Raw genomic sequence first — 22,536 nt, 5'->3', positions numbered from 1 at the left:
CATACATCTAAAAACATATTTTAAAAAAAGAGAGAGAGAAGACTGGAGAGAAGATGTGAACCTCTGTGTCTGTATGGCAGACTACACATACACCCTGGTCCCTATGAGGACCGCCGCACGCAGTGTGAGTGGGGAGTGTGTGTGTTTGTGATCACAGGAGATTTGTGGGGCATGTGTGAGCACATTTACACGCTTGAACCCACTCAGTGCTGGTGATCCTGGGCATGAAGCATGCAGAATGGGCTTTCTAGAAGTCTGGTCGCAGGTACCAGGCTGCCCACATGGGTCTAGCACCTAAGGGCAACTGACCATGAAGTGGGTATGAGGCCGGAGCTTGGGAATATCCTAGGCAGCTTAGAGAAGGCTGGAGTACCCCCCTTTGCTACCCGAAGCCTACATAACTAGTGCACCAGTTCTTCCAGACCCCAGCCAGCAGAGCAGTGAGTGGTGGGCAGAAAGTCCTCAACGGGCTGCTTGACTGGGCTTGCAGCTGGACCCAGGGCCTGGAGAGCTAGACCTGGCTCCAGGGGTTGTGGCCTTTCTGGCCTGTGCGCCCAAGAGCCACCTCTCCCACCCGAGGTCAGTGAGAGTGAGGGGTGCAGAGAGCAAAGGGGTCGGGCTTTTAGATTACCAGGAGAATTCAGAGAGGGGAGCTGACGGGGGAGGAGAAAGACCTCAGACTGGGGGGCCTGCTGGGGAGAAGATGGGTGCACCCTGTGGACACTGGTCCAAGCTGTTGCTGGCTCTCTGTGGGTGCACACCCCACCCTGCGTATCCAGTGGCACCCTGGGTGTTCTGATAGACCAGCTGTGGGCTCGGGACCTGGAGAGCAGGAATGGGAGACAGGGGGGAGCTGAGCTGAGGCCAGTGACCAGAAAAGTGGGGGAGGGGTGTACCTGCAGCTGGAGGGGGTGCCTCTGTCACCTCCGGGCCTGAGGCTCCAGCCCTCTGCCTCATCTGAGTGCTCATGAAAATCCGTACCCCAGCTACCCCGCGCGCGGGGGTCTGTGCGCTCCTACTGGCAGCTGGGTGGGTGTGTTTGAGTTGAAGGTCAGCATCCCTGTGGTCGTCGCTGAGTGCCTTGCTGTGTACACGTGAGATGCCCTGCTGTGTACACTGAGAGCGCATCACCACCCGCGGGGTGTGGACTTCGCGGCTCCTGAAAGAGGAAGCCGGGGCGGGGCGGGACGGACGGCGACCTCTGATCGCGCCCACTCTGCCGTCTGGCAGGCTGAGGCTCGCACTGTGGGGCGGGTCTGCGGTGCCGCCTTGGAGGCCTTTCCTGTACCGGCGACCGTGCGCCAATGAGGGCCCGGCCTGTCACGTGGGCCTGACAGCTGGGGAGGGGGTGGCCCGTGGCAATGTGGTCTCCAGGCAGCCAGCGCTAGGAGCTGCATTTCCAAGACCCCCCAGCGTGCCGACCTGCCAGCTCCCCGGGTCACCCCTCTGACCCCACCATGTTCTCCAGGAAGAAACGGGAGCTAATGAAAACCCCTTCCATCTCCAAAAAGAACCGGGCGGGAAGCCCCAGCCCGCAGCCCTCAGGGGTGAGTCCTGGCAGAGCGGGTGGGGAACTGGGGCAACACCCGCAGGAGGCACAGGGGCGCGTCCGCGGCTTGAGGTACAGCACGAGCCACACCATGCTGGGCCGGCGATGGGGCACCCACGCCAGCTACAGTCCCCACCAGGCTGGATGGCAGAGGTCACCACGAACAGACCAGGACCTGGGTATTCGGCTCATGGTAGGGGGCCTCAGGGCTAGTTGGTAGGGACAGTGCCAGAGTGGGAGTGGGTCTGGAGCTCTGCAGGAGGGGGGCTCAGGTAACTTGGGGGCTCCAGGAGCTATTGAAGGAGGGGAGGGCTGCAGCCCCAGTTTGGGTTGCATGTTTATAGCAGGTCATCTTATGGATCTGTGTGGCACAGTGGTCTGGGAGAGGGAGTGTCCCCAGGGGCTGAGGGCGTCTCCAAGTTTAGGAGTTTGGGGGCATCTGTCTATAAGGCCTGGGGTGTCCCTAGGACTCAGAGGTCTACCAGAGCCTTGGGGTACAGGAACTGTCGAAGGAGCCTTTTCTGAAGAGGACACATCCGCAGGAGCCGGGGGTCTACTCAGGCTGAGGGCTGTCTCTGGCGCTCCCTACCCCCACCAGGAAGTGGGGTTCCCCTCCCCCAAGTGCCTCTGCGCACTCCACCCCTGGCTGTGGTTTGGGCAGGGACCGTTGTTTGTGAAAAGCTCCAGGGAAGAGGATGTTGGGTAACAGGTGCCATGGGGGGGGGGGACACAGGTCCCAATCTCAGCCCCCTGACCTCTGGCCTTTGACTCCCATGGAACCAGGCTGAAGATTCTCCAGAGTCACACTTCATTTCTGGGGAAACCGAGGCAGTGTCAAAGCTGAAGCATCCCCTTTACCCTCTTTCCCACCCTCCTAGGAGCTTCCCAAGAAAGACGGAGTGGATGTGGTGTTCCCTGGACCCAGCCTGGAGCCCCCAGCTGTGTCCTCAGGTGCCAAGGCCACAGGCACACTCAAGCGGCCCACCAGCCTGAGCCGCCACGCCAGTGCTGCTGGCTTCCCGCTCTCCGGTGCTGCCTCCTGGACACTAGGCCGGGGCTACCGAAGCCCTCTGACTGCCTCCAGCCCTGCCGAGCTGCCCGCCGAGGGGCCTGGCCCTGATGCAGTGGAGGACATCTCAAACCTGCTGGCCGATGTGGCCCGCTTCGCAGAGGGCCTTGAGAAACTGAAGGAGTGTGTCGTGCATGACGGTGAGAGTCCGCCGAGACAGGGAGGCCAGGGTGGAAGGCTGAGTGGACGTAGGCATGGTCAAAAAAGGAAGCAGGGAGGGACTTGGGGAAGGTCCAAATGGGTTAGCAGAGAGTCTGCCTGGAGGAGGCCATGAGAACCGGATTCAGAGGGATGTGAAGGGGTTTGGTGACCAGGAGGAGGGAAAAGCATTTCAGTGGAGGGACCGTCCCGTGCACAGGCTCAAACCTGGAAACAGAGAACAAAGGCGAAGGTGTGGAGGGCCGTGGTGTGCCCACCGTGAGAACGAGGCTGTGGCATGGGTCTGAGGGCCCTGGACATAACCCTGGGGCTACAGGGTGCCATAGAGGGTGTTCCTGCAGAGGAGGGGCGGGTTCATCTGCTTTCTGGAGGCTGTGGGCTGAAGGTGGGCTGCGGTCTGGGTGGAGAGGCTGTGGGGCCCATGAAGGTAGCAGGAGGTGCTGGGGGTGAGGCCTGCGCGATAGCAGTTCCGTTTTCTCCACGCGGCTGCTGACAGTCCTGCTTCCTGCCGAGTTATTTTCATCTGCTTCCTGTTTGTCCCTGGCAGCTCAGGCGGGCACTTCGACGGGGGCGGGCACAGCACCTCCTGAACCATCTTCAGCCCCACACTAAACCGCAGTGCCAGGGCCGTTGGAGCGCCCTGACCTGCTCCCCTAAGCAGCCCATCCACAGATGAGGAAACCGAGGTTCCAGCAGGCTGGACCTCAGCTTCGCGGCTTTGGCTTTCTGGGGGATAACAGGGGCTCTGTGGCCTAGGCCCTGCTGAGAGGGGGGGGGAGCCCACGGGTTATCTGGTCCCAGGGGCGGAGGCCCGAGCCAGTTTCCTGGGGAAACCCTAATCTCGGTTCCTTCCGATCCTGGCGCTTCCTTGGAGGTCCGGCGTGGGCTGGGCGCAGCCCGGGGACATCTTGCAGACTCACAGCCCTGTGTCCCAGGGACGCCCTGCGCGGGGAAGAACCTGGCACAAGCAGGATGGGGGTTGGAGTCCTGGAGCCGCCCCTGCCGGCCGGAGACTCTGGGCTAGCCACTGCCCTGTCTACAGCGCAGGCGCTGGTTCTGTAAAATGGGGCAAGGACTCAGGCGCCGTGGGATTAGTGCGAAGGTCACCAGAATAGTTTATGCACATCGAGACCTCCTCGCGCCTTGGATTTCTTCTCCGGGCCTTGGTTTCCCCACCGGTCCTGGACTGCCCTTCTTGGAGCCGCACAGCCTTGGATCCCTCCAGCACTACGTGTAGCCGGGAGCCAAGGACCGGAACAAAGGGCAGCTGGACGCAGGGGCGGGGTTCTCCTCTGCGGGGCGGGGTTTCCATACTGGCCAAAGCCGGTTTGGCCACTGGCCAGCCACAGAGACCCCCACCAGTCAGGCACCTGCTCCCAGGCGCACGCTCGCTGTCTGGGTTCCGCCACGCGAGGTGCAGCTGCCAGACGGTGGGTGCACCCAGCGTGGGAAGATGCCCCGTGCGCTGCCTGGTGGGGCCCGGAGGTGAGGGGCAGTGCCGGGTGCAAGGTGCCCCCGCCCCACCCCGCCCCGCCCGGCAGTGGCGCTCCGGGCACTGGGCTGGCCGCCGGGGACGCACAGCTGCCGAACACTTGCCTTGGCCACGTCAACCTTGCATCTCCGCACTTGGCAGGTGGCCCTCCTGTAGCCCACGTCTCGGGTGGAGGGGTGCTGTGGGAATCTAGGTGGCCCAGGCCCTCAGGGGCAGGCCGGGGAAGGAGTGTGGTGGAGGGCAGGGGCATGACCTTCCCAGCGGGCTTCCCTAGATTCCTGAAAACCCCTCTGGGGGGTCTGGGGGTCTTTGTGCTGAGAAGGGACGGGCAGTGATGCTCAGGCTTCACTTGGCTTTTGGGGCACCCTCCAGCTGTCCTCTCCCGGATCTCACCGCCCCATCATTCTTGACCTTCCAGAATCCCCGTGACTCTCTCCGCTAGCTCACCCACACTCTTTCTGCTTGGTTTCTTTTGCTGGGAGAGGGTGCTGGGGCTGGAACCCAAGTCCTCGTGGGCAGGTCGACAAGAGGTCCACCAGTGGCCCACATTCCCCAGCTCCCCATTTTTATAAAAAGCTTCTGATTCAGAGCGTTTGAGGGGGCATTGAAGTCCTATCCCAACAAACCACGACTAGTTCCCAGCCCTTGGCTCCTGGTGGCCCAGGAAGTAAAGCCAGACAGGGGCTTCCCTGCCGTTCCCGCCCTCAGAGCCGGTGAAGTGGAAGTGTCCCTGGGCCTCGGCTCCCTCATGTGCAGAGAGGAGGTGCCCTCTGCAGTAGCTGCCGGGATTGCGCCGTGGGAGGTGAGGGGTGGCCTGCCCTGTGCTCAGGTAGGCAGAAGGGCAGGCAGGAACCAGGGGGCTGCGTGGAGGAGGAGGGCCAGGACTTGGCCTTGGACAGCAGCAGTTTGTTTTCTGGAGGGTCAGAAGGAGTTCTGAGTGGAAGGGACTGTCTAGGCCAAGGACCAGTCTGTGCAGACCTGACCAGGAGCCCAGAGAGGGTCAGTCCTCCCCTGGGTCTCATGGCTGCCCTCTCCCACCTCTGCCTCAGTGTGCTCACCTGGGGACAGGAGCTGTGAGGACACAGCAGACCCGCTGGGACTGGCCCCTTCTTTCCTGCTCACACCCACTCTGACCAGCAGATCTCCTCGAGGCCCGCCGGCCACTGGCCCATGAGTGCCTGGGTGAGGCCCTGCGTGTGATGCGCCAGGTCATCTCCAAGTACCCACTGCTGAACACCGTGGAGACACTCACTGCTGCTGGCACCCTCATTGCCAAGGTCAAAGGTCAGCAGATGGGCAGGGGGCAGCCAGGCCGGTCGGCCAGGCAGGACTTCCTGGAGGGGGCGCTCTCTGAAGTGGGTTTTGAAGGATGCACAGGCGTTTGGCAGGCACAGCTGCCCCCTGATGCTTGGGTGAGGGCTCTGTCAGTGAGCTAAGGGAGGATGGCCTTTCAGAGTGTCCTCTGCTTCCCAGCCTTCCATTATGAGTCCAACAATGAGTCGGACAAGAGGGAGTTCGAGAAGGCCCTGGAGACCATGGCTGTGTCCTTCAGCAGCACGTGAGCTCGCAGGGGAGCCCCTGGGGCGGGCTGAGGGACATGGTGCCATGTGCCTCTGGTGCTGACCCTCTGGCCCTGCAGTGTGTCCGAGTTCCTCATGGGCGAAGTGGACAGCAGCACGCTCCTGGCAGTGCCCCCTGGGGACCCTAGCCAGGTGAGCAGCGGGGGTAGGGTGGGTCTGCATCCACCTGTGGGTCTGCTCCCCCCTCAGGCAGGTGGTGGCCACCTCCTGCAGGGCAGGGTCCCCAGGGCTGGTCTCACTTGCGTCTCCCTCTGTGCAGTCCATGGAGAACCTGTACGGACAGGGCAGTGAGGGCCCCCTGCCCAGCACTGAGGACTGTGAGGAAGGTAAGTGTCCCAGAGCCCCAGGGGCAGGTGCCTGCGTGGGCTGGGCACCAGAGGCCTGCACTGAGCTGGACGGGGAGGGCAGGGTGGCCAGATGGCTGAGCAGGTGCCCCACAGGCTGCCCACCCCCGGAGGAAGTGGACGTGCTACTGCAGCGCTGTGAGGGTGGTGTGGACGCCGCACTGCAGTATGCCAAGAACATGGCCAAGTACATGAAGGACCTCATTGGCTACCTGGAGAAGCGGACTGCTCTGGGTGAGGGTGGGCCCTGTGGGGTCTGGCCAGAGGGTCCCAGGGAGTCGGTGCACCTTGCGCCTGTCTAACACTTGGCACCTCACACCCTGCAGAGATGGAGTTTGCCAAAGGCCTACAGAAGATCGTCCACAACTGCAGACAGAGTGTCATGCACGAGGTGGGCCCCGCGGGCTGGGACAGGGCCTCCCTTCCGTACTACAGGAGCGGGCTGTGGCTGCAGGGACTATAAGAGGTGACAGGGTTCCAGAGCTGGGGCTGCTGCCGGGGCCATCCCTCCCCACCTCAGTGACTGGCCCCACCCCCACAGCCCCACATGCCCCTCCTGTCCATCTACTCGCTGGCCCTGGAGCAGGACCTGGAGTTTGGCCACGGCATGGTGCAGGCGGTGGGCACGCTACAGACCCAGACCTTCATGCAGGTGGGCTGGGCCTCCAGGGTAGGCTGGTGAGGGTGTGGCCAGGGCCCCCACTGATGGACCCTCTCTCCCCAGCCCCTGACCCTGCGGCGGCTGGAGCATGAGCGACGCAGGAAGGAGATCAAGGAATCCTGGCACCGGGCACAGAGGAAGCTGGTAGGGGTAGCAGGCGTGTGACTTCGCGTTCCTGCCACTCGGAGGCCTGTGCTAGCACTGCGCATGTGCCCCTGCGCCTTTTTGCGCATGCGAGGAACGCAGCCGCAGCACCATCTGGCCCCGGTTGCGTTCCCAGGACTCAGGCCCTCTGCTCCCCGGTTCCCACTGCGGGTGGTTCAGAAATGGGGAGAAGCGGTGTTTCCTCAGGCTGCAGAGAGCTAGTCCCCACGAGAGGAGGACACTGAGGCCCAGTCATCTAGTCTGGTGTTTGCTCCCCAGTTCCCTTTCGGGTGGCTTCAGCAGCACCGTGGACTATTGTTCGCCTTTTTAGCTGAGTTAGCAGCGCGTGGGGTGAGAAGCCCCTTCCTGGATGCTTCCAGCATATACCAGCCAACTCCAGCAGATCCGCAGCTCCTGGGTGACCATTTTGGCACTTGTCTCTACGCTGACCCCTGCACCGAGAAGTTCACCCCATAGGGTCCACACGATGCAGCCTCGTTCCTTTGCAGCAGCTCAGCACTCAGCTGAGGCTTCTGTGGCTCAGTATGTGGATGGGCAGTTGCTTTAACAAGCATCACAGCTAAGACAAGCCTGTGCTCCCACCTCCAGAGTTTGTGAGGGTTTATCTCAGATCAGTGCTCCAAAACAAATGTCATGGTTGAGACAGGTACATTGATGGCTTTGCTGCTACACCATGGCCATGCTTTTCAGCTTTGTGAAACCTCGGGTTATATCCCTTTCCTTAGTGTGGCTCAGACAGTGCCTTTTTCTTCTTATTATTATTATTTTGTATTGGTTTGATAGAGCTCTTCACATATTGGAGAACTCCGATCCCAACACTGTGACTTATAGACTCCTCCTACCTACTTGCTCGTTTGACCTTCCCCCCCCCCTCTCCTAGTGCTGGGATTGAACCCAGGGGCACCAGTGAACTACGTCCCCAGCCCTATTTATTTAAGATTAACTGAGGACTGAAAGAATTCCTAAGATTTAAACTGATTTAGTCATGTAAATTCAAAGCCACCAGTTAGGAAGATGAATCAGTTCTCTGAAGCTTCAAAACGAAGCATGTTCTTCTCCTCCTAGCCTGATGCCCGTGGTCCTGGACATTTTTATTTTCTAAATAGAGCAGATTCTTGTCTCATATGAGCTGACCTTCCTGTGTCCTCTTCCTGGTACTTCTCCTCAGCCCTTTTTGATTTCTGGTTTTTCAGACAGGATCTCACTGAGTTGCTGAGGCTGGCCTTTAACTTGTGTCTCCTGCCTCGGCTTCCCGAGTCGCTGGGGTTGTAAGTGTGGCTGACACATTCCGCTTGACTTTGTTTCTTCTTTCAACCCTTTTATTCGTTGCTGTTTCGGTACTGGGGATGGAACCCAAGACCTCACACGAGCTAGGCATGCGCTGTCCACCTAGCGAGCCGTGCCCCCGGCCCTCGTGTTTCTTTATCTGATCTGCCCTGCTTGTTTTGCAGGAAGAAGCCCTGGTGGTAGTTGACTGCAGTAGTCTGTGTGTTTTGTCAGATTGAACCAGGAGTGCTGTGCCACTGAGCCACATCCCCAGCCCTATTTTATATCTTATTTAGAGACAGGGTCTCTCTGAGTTGCTTAGTGCCTCAGTAAGTTGCTGAGGCTGGCTTTGAACTTGCAATCCTCCTGCCTCAGCCTCCCCAGCCGCTGGGATTACAGGTGTGCACCACTGAAGCCCGGCTTCATCTTATTTTGAGACAGGGTCTCAGTAAGTTGCCCAGGCTGGCCTGGAAGTCGTGATCCTCCTGCCTAAGCTTCCCCAGAAGCTGGGGTGATAGGTACATCCACAGCTCTGGCTTTTTTACATGGAGTTTTGTGTTGTCCATCAAAAGGGATTCCCCACACATGGGATTATTTTGAAATATTCTCTTAATACTTGCAGTACTTTTTCCTTTTCTTCTTCTTCTTCTTCTTCTTCTTTTTTTTTTTTTTGCTGAGGACTGAGCAAGAGTTCCACCAGCGAGTGGTGGCTGAGCCCCTGGTTCTTTTCTGCACGTTTGGCCTCTGACGGTTTGGGCTGAGGGGCCTCCCAGGCCCGGTGGCTTCTGAGCAGGTTCCTGGTGCTCAGGGGTGTCTGGCTTCCTGCCAGCCTCCTACTCCAGTGGCACCTGTGTTTCTGTCAGAGGCTATCCCACTCCTTGAGGGGTCTGGTTGCAGGTGTCACCTCCGATTCTGCTGCTGTTGGGCAGGGACCACTGTGTGCCAGATGGGACTGTGGGTTCCTGCGTTGCTTGGCTTGGCCCTGCTGGGTGCCAGAGCTGGGGCTGGAGAAGAGGGTGGGAGCAGCCAGGGCTGGAGGAGAAGCTGGAGCCGGCCCCACCTCGCCTTCTCACCACCCAGCAGGAGGCGGAGGCCAACCTGCGCAAGGCCAAGCAGGGCTACATGCAGCGCTCTGAGGACCATGACAAGGCCCGCTTCCTGGTGGCCAAGGCAGAGGAGGAGCAGGCCAGCTCAGGACCTGGGGCGGGCAATGCAGCCTCCAAGACCCTGGACAAGAGGCGGCGGCTGGAGGAGGAAGCCAAGAACAAGGTGAGGGCAGCCGGAGGGTCAGCAGAGGGTCAGGTAGGAGGAGACCCAGGGCGGCATCTCCCGCGCTTGTGTGAAGTCCCATCTCCAGGCCTCTGGGCGCGGAGCACACACCCTCTCCTGCCTGGCTCCTCCCCGGGTTTCTGCATTGCTGGGCTGGGTCCTGCTGAGGGCTGAGCCGCTCCCCCACCCCCTCAGGCCGAGGAAGCCATGGCCACCTATCGCACCTGTGTCGCGGATGCTAAGACACAGAAGCAGGAGCTGGAGGACACCAAGGTGACAGCGCTGCGGCAGATCCAGGAGGTCATCCGGCAGAGCGACCAGACCATCAAGTCGGTGCGTGCGGGGGCGGGCTCTGGCCGCGGTGCGTGCCGGGCGGCCGCTCACCTGTGGGTGCTGCCCGCAGGCCACCATCTCCTACTACCAGCTGATGCACATGCAGACGGCGCCCCTGCCGGTGCACTTCCAGATGCTGTGCGAGAGCAGCAAGCTCTACGACCCCGGCCAGCAGTACGCCTCCCACGTGCGCCAGCTGCAGCGTGGCGAGGAGCCCGACGTGCGCTACGACTTCGAGCCCCACGTCTCCTCCAGCTCCTGGTACCCCACCCGCCCAGCCGGCTCCCGGGCACATGCACCGGTTCGGGGGGCAGGCTTCCCACCTGGAGGGGCAGGACTACTGTGAGGCCCCTGGCGACCCTTCCTCCTCACCCTTCCACCAGGTCTCCCATCATGCGTGCCCGGAAGGGCAGCTTCAACGTTGGGGACACAGTGGGGACAGAGGCCACTGGCAGCTCCCCTGAGGAAGGTGGGCCCAACGAAGGGGCGCCTGCCAAGGAGCCCAGGGGTGAGTGCCTGGTGAGAGCAGGGGACACTGGTTCCCAAGGCCGCTTGAGGCCTGTGCTGGACACACCCTCCTTCTTCCGCAGGGGTGCGGGGACACCAGGTGCACAAGTCCTGGCCCATCTCCATCTCAGACTCCGACAGGAGTCTGGACCCCAGGCCGGGCTCAGGTGAGGCCTGAGGCCTGCCCAGCGGGCTGGGGCAGGGAGCTGCTGGTTATCCTGGCTTGGGAAGTCTGATAGTCCTCTGTCCTACATAGAGGACTTTAAGAAGTTTCAGCGCATGTCATCCAGCGGTGCCATGTCACCCAGTGAGGAGCTGGTGGAGCAGGAAGGTGGCCCAGAGGTGTCTGCCTTTGACCAGGGTGAGGAACTGTGGCCTGAGAGGGGAGGGAGAGAGCTCTGGAACACGCCCAGGACTTTGCCCCTCCTGCCTTGTGACACTGGCTGCCCGTCTCACGCCTAGCTGACCTCAATGGCATGGCTCCTGAGCTGCCCGTGGCTGTACCCAGCGGCCCTTTTCGCAATGTGGGGCTGTCCAAGGCAGCCCGCACCCACCGGCTTCGGAAGCTCCGGACGCCCGCCAAGTGCAGGGAATGTAACAGCTATGTGTACTTCCAAGGAGCGGAGTGTGAGGAGGTACACGCCTCGCCCATTGGGGCAGCAGTGCTGCGGGGGAGTCCAGAGGGGCTGGACAGGCCAGAAGTGGACAGAGTGGCCCCGGGGGGTGAGAGCCAATGTTGAAGCCCTGGGCTGTGGCAGGAAAATCAAGGGGTTGAAAGGTGGCAGGACAGGGGTATAGAAACACCAGTTTTCAGCTGGGTACAGTGGCACACACCTGTAATCCCAGCAGCTGGGGAGGCTGAGACAGGAGGATCGCAAGTTCAAAGCCAGCCTCAGCAATAGTGAGGTGCTAAGCAACTCAGTGATCCTGTCTCAATAAAATAAGTTCAATCCCTAATACTAGTACTGCAATAAAAAAAAAAAAAAGAAAAGAAAAGAAAGAAATCCTAGCCCCAACCCCAAGCAGCAGCAGTTCCACCCAAGAGGGGTGTCTGCCTGCCAGGAGCAGTCTGGCTTGTGCCTTCAGAGGATGTCATGGAAATTGCAAGGGCTCCAGGGAGGAGGGTGCAGGTGGGGTCCCGCCTGCCCGGGCCCGAGGCTCACTGCCTGCTGACCCCCAGTGCTGCCTAGCCTGCCACAAGAAGTGCCTGGAGACCCTGGCTATTCAGTGCGGCCACAAGAAGCTGCAGGGCCGCCTGCAGCTCTTCGGCCAGGACTTCAGCCAGGCAGCCCGCGGTACCCTGGATGGCGTGCCTTTCATCGTCAAGAAGTGCGTCTGCGAGATCGAACGGCGCGCGCTGCGCGTCAAGGTGTGTCTCTGGGAACTGGTGGGATTCCCGGGTCCTGGGAGGGCGGGCAGAGGCTGACTGCGGCACCGGCACCGCAGGGCATCTACCGGGTCAACGGTGTGAAGACGCGCGTGGAGAAGCTGTGCCAGGCCTTCGAGACCGGCAAGGAACTGGTGGAGCTGTCGCAGGCCTTACCGCACGACATCAGCAACGTCCTCAAGCTCTACCTGCGCCAGGTGAGGCGCGCCCTGGAGGTGTGCACTGGAAGGGGCGTGGCCAGAGCAGGTGCTACAGTGGGTGGGGTCCTACTGTGCTGGGCGTGGCCAGAGTGCGGAGGGGCGTGGGCACAGGTGCTCTCTGGAGGACGGGGGCGGAGTCGGTTGCTGCAGTGGGTGGGGCCCTGGTGTGGTTGGGCGTGGCTATGGCGGCAGGCTAGACCAGCCCTCTGACTCTGGTCCTGACACCCTCCTGCAGCTGCCGGAGCCGCTCATATCTTTCCGCCTATACCACGAGCTCGTGGGGCTGGCCAAGGACAGCCTGAAGGCAGAGGCTGAGGCCAAGACGGCGTCCAGGGGCCGGCAGGATGGGTCTGAGAGCGAGGCGGCAGCTGCTGTTATGGTGGGCCGCCTACGGGAGCTGCTGCGGGACCTGCCCCCGGAGAACCTGGCCACATTGCAGTATCTGCTGAGACACCTGCGCAGGTAAGTCATAGGGCTGGGGCCCAGGGTTTCAGGCAGGCTCCAGGAGCCACTCACACACCCTGTGCTCTCTGTGCCCCAGGATAGTGGAGGTGGAACAGGATAACAAGATGACCCCAGGGAACCTGGGCATTGTATTTGGGCCAACACTGCTGCGGCCGCGACCCACAGAGGCCACCATCTCCCTCTCCTCTCTGGTGGACTATCCCCACCAGGCCCGTGTCATTGAGACCCTCATCGTCCACTACAGCCTTATCTTCGAGGAGGAGCCTGAGGAGGCACCAGGGTGCCAGGTGAGGCATGGATCGGAGCCACAGCTGTGCACAGGAGGGTGTGGGTGCGAGCAGGTGGGGACAACACTGGGAAGCCCTTGTTTGGGTCAGAGCAGCCAGTTGTCTTTGGAACAGAGACTAAACAAGGTGTGTCTGAGCCCTGGGACAGAGTGCTGGGGAAACAAAGGCACTGCTGGCCTCCACCCTCCTACCTGGTCCACTGCCTGCACGTGGGCAGCTGGGGCCACTTCAGCCAGAGGCCTGGCTTTGGTTTCTAGAAGTTTGTTCCCTTTCCTCATACATCTGCTCCTCTCTTCTCTTCAAGTCCTCCTTGTATTTCTTCACCCGTCTCCTGGCATCTCGTGGTGTTCCCGAGTTTTCTCTTACCCCACAGCCTCAGTGAGCCCCCAAGAGCCAGGGACCCTCAGGACTGGGGCCAGGGCTCTTTGGCTCTGACCCTGGCGTGTGTGCTGGGCCTGGCCCGTCTGGCAGAGCGGGTGGCCTGGGAGCAGGAGTGCGGTGGCTGTTTCAGGAGGAGCAGGCCTGCGTGCACAAGCTGTGGGAGTGGACACGGAGTGGACCCTGGGACATCACACAGCCTCAGTAGCAGCAGTCCTTACTTTCAGGGTCTGGGGGCAGCTGGAGCTGCGGCCTCCCTGACTCCCTTCCCCCTGGCAGGATGGGCCACCCAGTCAGCGGGCAGAGGTGGTGGTTTCCATGCCCTACCCAGAGGCTGGAGAGGAGTCTGCCTATGCCCTGCAGGAGGAGGCAGAGGACAGGGGCCGAGGTGAGTGGGGCTGCAGGGAGGCCAGGCCCTGGTGTCCACCGTGGAGCCTGCGTGCACAGCACAGGCTGGAGTCGCAGTGCCCAAGACTGAACTTCTGTGGGGTCGTCTGCCACGGACACCACCTGTACCCAGTATTCAGCCCTGTCCTTTCAAGTGTTGTAACCCAGCCAACAGTGCCTTCTTTCCAAGGTGGCCATCTGCACTGAGGAATGGCCATGCCGATCCAGGCCCACAGGCCTTGAGTCTTTGAGGCGCCAACATCTGGCCAGGCCAAATGCTTCCCTGGGGGGAGTGTAGTATCTGAGAGAGGGAGCAGGCTGGGGTGGGGACCCTGGGAGTTGACTCGGGTGGAGATGTCCCCGTGTCCACTCCGTGTCCACGGAGCCAGGTCCTCCACTGCATTCTCTCTCCCTCTCTGTCCGGCCTTCCCAGAATCCCGAGTTGCATCTAACGATTCTGACTCAGAGCTGGAAGAGGGCTCGGATCCCTTGTCATCCTCGGACGCCAGCGCCCTGCACCACCTCAGCTTTCTGGAGAAGGAGGGTGAAGCCAGCCTGGAGGGTCGCCGGAGCCGCAGTGGCAGTGAGGGGCAGCTGGGGGAGGAGGAGGACGAGGAGGACCAAGTGCTGCAGCTCTCAACCTACAACACCAACCAGTCCAACAACAGGGCGCAGGCCCAGCGGCCCACCATGAGACTCCGTGGCGGGCAGATGGCGGCAGGCACCTGCTGGGGGCGACAGCCGGATTTCCTCTGAGCTGGGGTGGTGGCTGGGACAATTGCCAGCTTCTCTTATACCTGGTCTGTCTCTGCCTCTTGGGGCCATCTGCATCTCGAGGCTGGGCTAGCCTCGCAGGCCTGTCCTTGGTGAGAGCAGCTGTGCGGCACAGTCCTGCTGGCCCACACGGCGGCAGCCTCCTCCTGAAGCCTCTCACCTCGGCTCAGCTGAGCTGGAGTCCTGGCTCTTGGTGAAGCTCCCTGTCCTTGGTGGGCCCACAGGGCTGTGTGGGTGGAGCAGTCCTGTCCCCGTCCCCTCGCTGCCCCTGGGCTCTCAATCTTAGGCCCTGCACTGATGACTCCTCACCCCTGCGGGGCTGAAGGCTGTTGTGGGTGCTGTGGAACTGGGGTGCAGGCCAGCCTTGACACTGAAGCCCAGGCTGGGGGTCAGTAGGGCCAGGCTCTGACTTTGGGATTTGCTCTTTTCCAGAAAGCTCTGGACACCTGGAGTCCAGGTCACCTAGGTCTAGGTACACAGTGCCGTCTCTCGCAGGTCACCATGTACTTCCTGGAAATGTGTCTGTTTTGCTTAAAATAAACTTATACCTGGTCTATGTGCTGTGGCCCTGGGGAAGGGGAGCTGGGCCACAGGCCCGTGGTGTGTCCTTGGCTTCCTGGCTGAGGAGGGCCATGGGGAGGAGGTCCCCTCTGCCAGCCCTGGTGGTTTGGCAAGCCTGGGAGTCCTGGAGGCAGCCTACAGCTCTGCGATGGCCTGCAGAGCGGTCCGCATGGAGAGCATGTTCTCCACTGCAAGATCCCTTGCCACCCCACGTGGCTGCCAGGGGCCAGGCTGTGGCAAAATTCGGCTCATGACCCTCTGGAGACTGAACCTGGAGCTCACGCACACTGATGTCACGGCCAGTGGAGGAGTGCCCACTGCCCACCTGCTTCTTGGTCCTGACCCTCACCTGAGGGATGGTGTGGGGGGTCACTGCTGGGTGAGGCCCTGAGGCTCACCCAGGGCAAATTTCCTGGGCAGAAAGAGGTGAGCTTTGACTCCAGGCAGGGGCTCCACAGCAGATGGTGGGGGAGAAGCCTTCCCTCCCCATGCAGCAGCCGCCATCAGGACCTGCAGCCCCAGACCCTACATGAAGCTGCACTGAGCTGCCTACAGGGCACAGGGTCTTCTTGGCAGGCAGCAGGCCGGGGTCTAGGTTACCACGGCCACCATCCTGCCACAAGTCAAGTTGAGGGAGGGTGACAGGAACCAACTGGCCCACAAGGCCAGAAGCATTTCCTGTGGCCCTTGAGTGGGGATGGACCCAGGGTCTCGTGCAGCCTAGACAAGCGTCCACCACTGAGTCACCTCAGCCCACCTTGTCTTGCTGGCATCGAGGCACACCCAGCGGCTGACTGCATCTGAGCTGGTGCATGTTGTCCCACCATCCATCCCTGGAATGTTCTACCTTCTCAGACTCATACTGCCTTCCAACTCCTGTACCCCCCTGCTGCTTCCTGCCTCTGGATCTGGGGGCTCCAGGGACCTCCTGTGGTGACGGGCTCATATTAGGCAAGGTGATTTTAAAAAGCAGCGTGTCTATTTTTGGAGAGAAGGGGCACTTGCTCTACCTGTTAGACATACTATAAGGCTAAAAGCATAATCGATCCCTGGAAAAGAGGGAACCTCCAAACAGACCCCTGTGTGTCTGGGTTTTCACATAATAGCACTTCAGGGTGGCCAGGAGAGGGCTGCCTCTGACGGGTCCAGACCCTCTTCCGTCCAGGGCAGTTAGGCCCCATCTAAATGTACGGGAAGGCCCACTTGTAAACAAGTAACCATGTGGGTTCTTAAGGGCCATGAAAAGAAGTTTTTGCAAATCTCATATCTGGTAAGGAACCAAAATCTAGAAACAAGTCACTTCACACCTACCACGAGAGCTTCACTCAAGGAAGGGCCTGGGGTTGGACTCAGAGGTAGAGCACCTGCTCAGCACCTGCAAGGCCCTGGGTTCCATCCTCAGCACCACATAAAGATAAAAGAGTAAAATAAAGGTGTTGTGTTCAGTTACAACCAGAAAACATTAAAAAAAATTTAAAAATAAAAGTAAAATATATTGCCCAGAGCAACGAGAGCCTGTCACCACACATCTGCCCACAGATGGCCTCAGCAGCTCTGTGCACCAGTCAAGCGCCAGCGCAGCCCAGGGTCAATGTCCCAGGTGAAGGGACACCCAGCCTGGCCCAGGCACACCTGGAGTGTCCTCAGCCACAAGCAGGAGCGAGGTGACAGCTGCAGCATGGAGGGACCTGAGGACCTTATGCCCTATGAGAACCAGACACACGAGGCCACAGAGCGTGACCCAGTGACAAGAGACCCCCAATGCAGGAGAGCCCAGAGGCAGGATGTAGACCTGTGGGTGCAGGGCTGGGAGGGGACGGGTTTCTCTTTGGAGTGACAGTGTTTCAGAACTAGACACGGGATGGTGGCACATCATGAAGTAGTGAGTCCACCACCTGCAGCCAGGCCCTCAGCGGCACCACGTATGCTCGGCAGGCTCAGGCTGAGGGTCTCATCCCCAGCACTGAGGAACCCAATGCAAACGCAGACACAGCAGGAAGATTCACCAACGCCTGCTTTCCACCTGTGTGGGCAGAGGCCACCCGAGGTCAGCGGGAAAGGCAGAGACTGACCTCATGTTTCCAGGTGAGAGGAGCGGCCGAGCAAGGTGCAGGCGCTGCAGACAGGCTCGCCCGGTGCTCAAGCCGAGGCGCACAGCAGGCACAGGGGTCAGGACAGGCAGCATCTGCCCCCAGGCTCCACCCAGAGCAGGCCACCCGCATAAGCCTTGCAATTCATCTTGGCTTTTCAAACAATCAAATTTACTTAAAATATCCTTTATTTTTAGGCCATACAGCATTCTGACAGAGGAAACCTGCCAGGGAGCTGGCCGTAGCCTTGCCCTCGGTGAAGTCAGGAGGTGTCAGGTGGGGATGGGGCCCAGAGCACACAGGGGCGCAGCCAGAGCCGGCCAGGCCATGGGAGAGGAGTCCTTGCCCCAGGTAAGATAAAGCAAACCAGAGACTGCTGCCCTCCAGAACGCAGGAGGGCAGGTCCCTGCAGGTAGGTGGGTGTCCCTGAAGGTGGTCACATACACCCGTGCCATCTCTGGGGTCTGGGCATGGAGGAGCAGGGCCTCAATGAGTCAGGCACCTGGAACAAAGAGAGCATGCAGGGCAGCACAGGGCCTCTGGCAGGCCTGCTCCATGAGCACGTGCAAGGGTAGCCCAGGGAGCTCGGGAGGCTGTCCTGTCTCAGCACTGCCCTCAGGTGGTTCTGAAGTCACCCTCCTGGTGGGATTGCCAACACCCCCCTGCAAAGCTCTGCCTCTCGCCTGCCCGGAAGGTGAACTGTCCTGACAGTGGACAGCTCAGGGGAAAAGTGATATGGGGGTAGTTCACCCCTGAATTCCTGGGCGTCTGGGGCAACAGGAGTGAACAGGCCCAGGTAGGGTCTGAGCCGGGGGCAGTAGGCAGGGTTTGTCCCAGGACAGAGTGACAGCCTTCCTGGAGGCCAGCGCAGGGAGAATCCCCTGCCTCTGGCCCCTCCCACTGTCTCACCTGCTGCGTGGCTACTGCACCAGCCGGTAAGTGATGTACCTGCCCGCAGTCTCACTGGGCCGGATGATCTTCACCACCTGCAGAAGCACAGGGACAGGTGCTGGGGGACAACAGGCCTCACCATGGCGGCACAGGGTGGCAGGCAATGCCTGTTGAAAAGCCTAGGAGCTACTCTTCTCTGGACCCCAGTTGCTGGGGCTTTAAAAAGGTGTGAGGAATGTGGTTCTAAGGCCCTTCCAGGCTGCAGGGGATAGGACTGTGGGAGGGACAAAGTCAAGTCCCCGGCAGGCAGGTTCAGAGCAGCATCAAAGGTCGTCCTGCCCCTGAGAGGTCTCTCACCTGCCCTCGCTTTATCCCAAAGTAGCGGGCCACAGGGTCCCCTGCCTGGATCCTGGGCAGTTGGTTCTCTCGGAGTTTGCTGGGAAGCAGGTCAAGGAAAAGCCCAGCAGGGCCATCTGGGGTTGGGGTGGGACTCTAGGAGCCAGGGGTGTGCCTGCAAGGATACTACCGGGCCAGCAGCTCAGTCACCTCCTCCTTGGTCATGACCACATGCTCTGGGACCAGCTGTGGAGAGAGGAGCCCATCATCACCACCAGGGCTCCCAGACTTCAGGACCCAGACAAAGCCCACCAGCACCCTGAGCACACGGGGAGGGGTGAAGAACCCACACTGAGGCTGTGGGCAACCCGGGAAATGGTCACTGCATTAGGCTCTCTCTCTTTTTTTTTTCCTGGTACCGGAGATTGAACTCAGGGGCACTTCACCACTGAGCCACATCCCCAGCCTTTTTTTGTATTTTATTTAGAAACAGGGTCTCACTGAGTTGCTTCGCGTCATGCTTTTTGCTGAGGCTGGCTTTGAACTCACGATCCTCCTGCCTCAGCCTGCCCAGCCGCTGGGATTACAAGCGTGTGCCACCGTGCCCGGCTGCATTAGGTTCTCTCTACTATGGTGTCAGCACAGGGCCCAGGGGCCCCCAGAAAGAGATGCCTGCTCCCAGCCCTTACCCTGCAGGCCCATGCAGGCCTGGGACGCACACCCTTAGCAGGAGCCTGGATGCAGAGGCTGCCCTGGCCAGGCCTCACTGTAGGAAGCCTACCCTGCCATCCTCCCACTCCCCGCCACCAGCCACCTCCTGCTCCAGCATGCTGACGAGCAGCACCCCACCTGCATCTCCCACTGGCCCACCTCGTGCTCCGTGATGTTGATGAGCAATTCCTGCTGCAGGAACTGCTCCAGGATGTACTTGGGGGCCATGTCCACCAGAGACTGCAAGAGACAAGGTTGTCACACACAGCTGTGGATGAGCAGCCTCAGCCCTGACCCCACCCCTCAGGCTGCAGGGTCTACCCATGTGCCTCCACACTGCACCCAGGTGGTGTCCTCTGGCCTATGCCGGCTGCCACAGGGCATGGTCCCTCCCAACCTGTCCAGCTGCCTCTTGGGTGTCTTCAGAGCTGGCGTGGCAACTTCTCCCCATGGAAGAGGTACCATGCGACTATGTGAACCCTACAGCCCGGGCTGGACAAAGGCAGTGTGCTGGCCACCTGATCCCATGAACCCACTCAGCTCAATTCAACCCAAATGCCAGGAATGAGGGCACCTGTGCAGGCCACAGGGGCCCAAGCCCCTCCTGATGAGCCCACCCCTGTCCAAGCAGGACACAGAACCTGGTTCCCACAGTCACATCAGGACTTCGGGCTGAAATCCCAGATGTGGGGATGGGAGGCCACCCTGGTTGGGGGTGCCCAGGCGAAGCCTGCCACTGGCAGGGAGTAAGGGGGTGGCAGGCAGGGGCAATGAGGTGCTAGGCAGGCAGAAAGGGTTGGGACTTGTTGTAAACTCAGCCACTTCCTCCATGGGACTGAACTGACCCAGCCCCTGGGTGGTACAAAGGTGGGGCACCTACCTGCTTGGCAGAGGGTGTCATGCCCTGCTGCACCACGATGAGGGCCCGGGTGATGTTCTCCTCTTGCATGCGCTGGCAGTAAACCTTAATGGTCTTGATCCCCACCTTGGGCTCCTCTGAAACAGATGTACAGTGGCACACTGCTGGGAGCCTGCCCTCACCGCCCAGGGCACGCCGACTAGCCGGCTTCAGTCCAGTCGCTGCTCCTTTTGGGGCCTCAAGGTCCCCACTTGCAAGGCAAGACCTGAACTGCAGGATCCAGGGCGGGGGCTGGCTGCCTCAACACCACCAGGGCATCAAGTCCCACTGGACCTGGTGGGTCCCTTCCTGACGTTTGGAGTCAGGTGCCCCACGCAGTTTTACAGTTTGGGAGACTCTAGATTCTTTGGTTCTGGGAGCCCAAGAGACAGAAGCTGGGTGTTCACATGGTGAGAGTCTGCTGACAGGGCACACGCCTGCCACCTAAGTACTGGGAGGCCCAGGAGCCCAGGGGCCAATCGGCCCAGGGACGTAGGGTTGTCCGTGTTTTGTCCAGCCACAGCCTCTGCTCTCACCTGACCCACTGATGGCAGCAGTAGGACTGGACTGTGCCCCTTCATATGCTGAAGCCCCAGCCCCAGAACCTCGAAGTTGTAACCGTACTTGGAATCAACGTTTTTAAAGAAGCGGTTAGCATACAGTGAAGTAATCAGAGTAGGTACTGAGTCACACTTAGGAAGAGATCAAAACTCACACAGGAGAGCCTTGTGAGGCACCCTGCTGGGCAGAAGGATAGACCCAGCATCCAGCTACACAGGAGACTAAGGCTAGAGGAACACAAGTTCAGGGACGCCTGAGTGACTTAGTGAGATCCTGTCACCAGAGGAGAGAAAAAAAAAAAAAGCCTGAGGACAAAGGTCAGTGGTTAAGCACTCCTGGGTCCAGTACCATAAAAAATTTTAAAAAGCATTAAAGGAAGGGTCTTAGGGGAACTGGTGGGAAGGAGGGCAGGGCAGGAGCCCTGCAGCACCTGGGTGGGACCAAGGGAAGTGGCACATGGGCTCCAGGGACCAGGCCTGTCTGCCTGGCTGAGAGCTGGGCCTGCACTCTCCCTCCAGGTGGGGAAGGGGGAAGACACATGCAGAGCTGATGTCATGGGGGGCTGGGGGCCTCCAGGGTTGAGAACACAGTTCAGAAAGAGATGGGGAAGGGGGGGGGACGGGAACCACACGGACTTAGAGGGTGCTATGAACCAGTGCCTGAGGTGGTGTCTAGGTGACTACACCAGAACCATACCCCCTTGGGGACACTTGCCGTGGACCAGCACAGGCCCCCACCTGGGAAAAAGACGAACATCTGATCAGTGGGGTCATCATTGTGTGCCACCAGCACGGTGAGGTCTGTGCGGCGCGGCCGCCCTTCACTTGGCTTATCCCCAAACTGGGCTTTGAACTCCTCCAATGTCTGGTCCAGCTCATCCTGGGTCACCAGGTAGCCACGGTCATGGCACAGCTGCTAGGAGAAAGAGCCAAGTGATGACCCTGCCCAAGCATCTTAGCAAGCAAGAGCTCATGACCTGAGTGGACAAACACCCACAGCTGAATGTGGCAGTGGCACAGGTGCACACAGCCTCGACCCACTCAATAGTAGTAGTCGCAAACTGGCTGAGCATTTACAGGGTGCCACATAACTAGCCACTGCGACCCCCTGTGAGGACACCAGAGCAGTCCCAGAGGCTCCCAGAGACCTCCAGCCTCGACCCCCATCACCCAGTCTGGCAGGAATCTGGCTGGGAACCAACCCAAGCAGTTGCAGCCAGTCCTCCTGACCCCTCTGCAAAACCACGTGAGGCAGCGAGGCGACAGGTGCGGCTTCATGCGACCGTGCTGACAGGGCATAAGGCTGCAGGGGGCTTCACCCGGAACGGCGGGGCCCAGGATCGCGGGCTCGTCGCGCCTGCACTCCCGCTCCAGCCCCGACTTCCTCCTTTCGCTTGCACGCTGGGCAAGCACTCCCCGACTCGGAGGCAAACGCAAGATGTCTCCACCTGCTTTCCAAACCAGAGTCCGCGCAGGCCAACCCAGCAACGCCCTCCTCCCGGCCTGGCCTCGGCTCCCGCCGCGACGGTCCCCGGTGCCGGAGAAACCACGGCAGGGGCGCGGCGCGGCGCGGTGCGGCCCGAGCTCAGGCCCAGGACCGCACAACAAGCAGGCGCCCAGGGACCCACGCGGGTAGCGCGCCCTGTCCTCCTCCGGGCACCCAGGCGGGTCTCCGAGGGACGGGGGCGGGCGCCGCCACGGCGAGGGAGCGGCGGGCACGCGGGCAGGACAGGGCGTCCTCGCGCTGCTTGCCTGCATGATGGTCTTCCGGATCTTCCAGAGCCGGTAAGTCTCTTCCTCGTCGTCCATGGCGCCGCCGCGCGCAGGCAAGCCCACCGCGCAGGCGCCCAGCAGGACCCACGCGAAGTCCGCCTGCGCCAAGCGCCAGGCAGGCCCCACAGCCTGTCCCCGCGCGGGGCTGTCGTCGGCGAACGCCTGAACGAAAAGACCTGCGCGACCGGCAGCGCTCAGGGCAGCCCGAGCCCTCCGAGGGCGGTGGCCGGCTGCGCAGAGGCCCGCCTTAGGAGTTCTGTGGCTTTGGCCGCAAGGCCTCTTGGGAGTGCGAGTTTCCGCTCAACTCCTGCCGGGGGCGGCGGTTTAGAATCCCGGGGGAGCGGGCCGCGCGCGGTGGCGCTCGCCCCATAATCCGAGCGGCTCGGGAGGCTGCGGCAAGAGGATCCAGAGGCCAAAGCCAGCCTCAGCATCAGCGAGGCGCTG

General features: G+C 60.8%; 2 protein-coding genes across 5 annotated transcripts; one reads left to right on the top strand and one right to left on the bottom strand.

Annotated features, from left to right (window-relative positions):
- The first annotated feature begins 1,258 nt into the window (after positions 1–1,258).
- Arhgap45 (Rho GTPase activating protein 45) lies at positions 1,259–14,828 on the top strand. 4 transcript variants are annotated; one of them, XM_027952490.2, is made up of 23 exons: positions 1,259–1,547; positions 2,428–2,758; positions 5,410–5,553; positions 5,743–5,827; positions 5,909–5,981; positions 6,109–6,175; positions 6,290–6,427; positions 6,520–6,584; positions 6,735–6,845; positions 6,918–6,998; positions 9,366–9,554; positions 9,750–9,887; positions 9,958–10,148; positions 10,271–10,395; positions 10,478–10,561; positions 10,651–10,755; positions 10,857–11,029; positions 11,575–11,763; positions 11,841–11,978; positions 12,217–12,443; positions 12,523–12,733; positions 13,391–13,499; positions 13,932–14,828. In XM_027952490.2, the coding sequence occupies exons 1-23, from the start codon at positions 1,458–1,460 to the stop codon at positions 14,252–14,254; spliced, it is 3,387 nt and encodes a 1,128-aa protein (XP_027808291.2). In that variant the 5' UTR covers positions 1,259–1,457; the 3' UTR covers positions 14,255–14,828. The 4 variants fall into 4 exon arrangements, with proteins under 4 accessions (XP_027808291.2, XP_071461056.1, XP_027808288.2 ...); XM_071604955.1 differs by lacking the exon at positions 1,259–1,547 and adding an exon at positions 1,626–1,742 and having other exon boundaries at positions 9,369–9,554; XM_027952487.2 differs by lacking the exon at positions 1,259–1,547 and adding an exon at positions 1,626–1,742.
- A 2,265-nt stretch (positions 14,829–17,093) lies between these two features.
- Positions 17,094–22,189, bottom strand: Polr2e (RNA polymerase II, I and III subunit E). The gene is made up of 8 exons (XM_027952609.2): positions 22,072–22,189; positions 21,058–21,232; positions 19,742–19,857; positions 19,021–19,101; positions 18,338–18,396; positions 18,172–18,250; positions 17,833–17,909; positions 17,094–17,425 (listed from the first exon to the last, which is right to left on the bottom strand). The coding sequence occupies exons 1-7, from the start codon at positions 22,126–22,128 to the stop codon at positions 17,844–17,846; spliced, it is 633 nt and encodes a 210-aa protein (XP_027808410.1). The 5' UTR covers positions 22,129–22,189; the 3' UTR covers positions 17,094–17,425; positions 17,833–17,843.
- Positions 22,190–22,536: the final 347 nt, after the last annotated feature.

Source organism: Marmota flaviventris, chromosome 1 (assembly GCF_047511675.1).
Source record: "Marmota flaviventris isolate mMarFla1 chromosome 1, mMarFla1.hap1, whole genome shotgun sequence".
Lineage (NCBI taxonomy): Eukaryota > Metazoa > Chordata > Mammalia > Rodentia > Sciuridae > Marmota > Marmota flaviventris.
This window is presented reverse-complemented; position numbering and strand designations above follow the sequence as displayed.

Bases quoted from the DNA above. Each gene is read 5' to 3' on its own strand.
- Arhgap45 (XM_027952487.2), top strand. From the start codon at position 1,641: ATGCTGGGCCGGCGATGGGGCACCCACGCCAGCTACAGTCCCCACCAG. The intron at 10,756-10,856 runs GTGAGGAACTGT...TCTCACGCCTAG, and splicing joins GGTGTCTGCCTTTGACCAGG to CTGACCTCAATGGCATGGCT. The intron at 11,030-11,574 runs GTACACGCCTCG...GCTGACCCCCAG, and splicing joins AAGGAGCGGAGTGTGAGGAG to TGCTGCCTAGCCTGCCACAA.
- Polr2e (XM_027952609.2), bottom strand. From the start codon at position 22,128: ATGGACGACGAGGAAGAGACTTACCGGCTCTGGAAGATCCGGAAGACC. The intron at 21,233-22,071 runs GCAAGCAGCGCG...TTCTCCTAGCAG, and splicing joins TCCGGAAGACCATCATGCAG to CTGTGCCATGACCGTGGCTA. The intron at 18,397-19,020 runs GTGGGCCAGTGG...CTCTCTCCACAG, and splicing joins TCAACATCACGGAGCACGAG to CTGGTCCCAGAGCATGTGGT.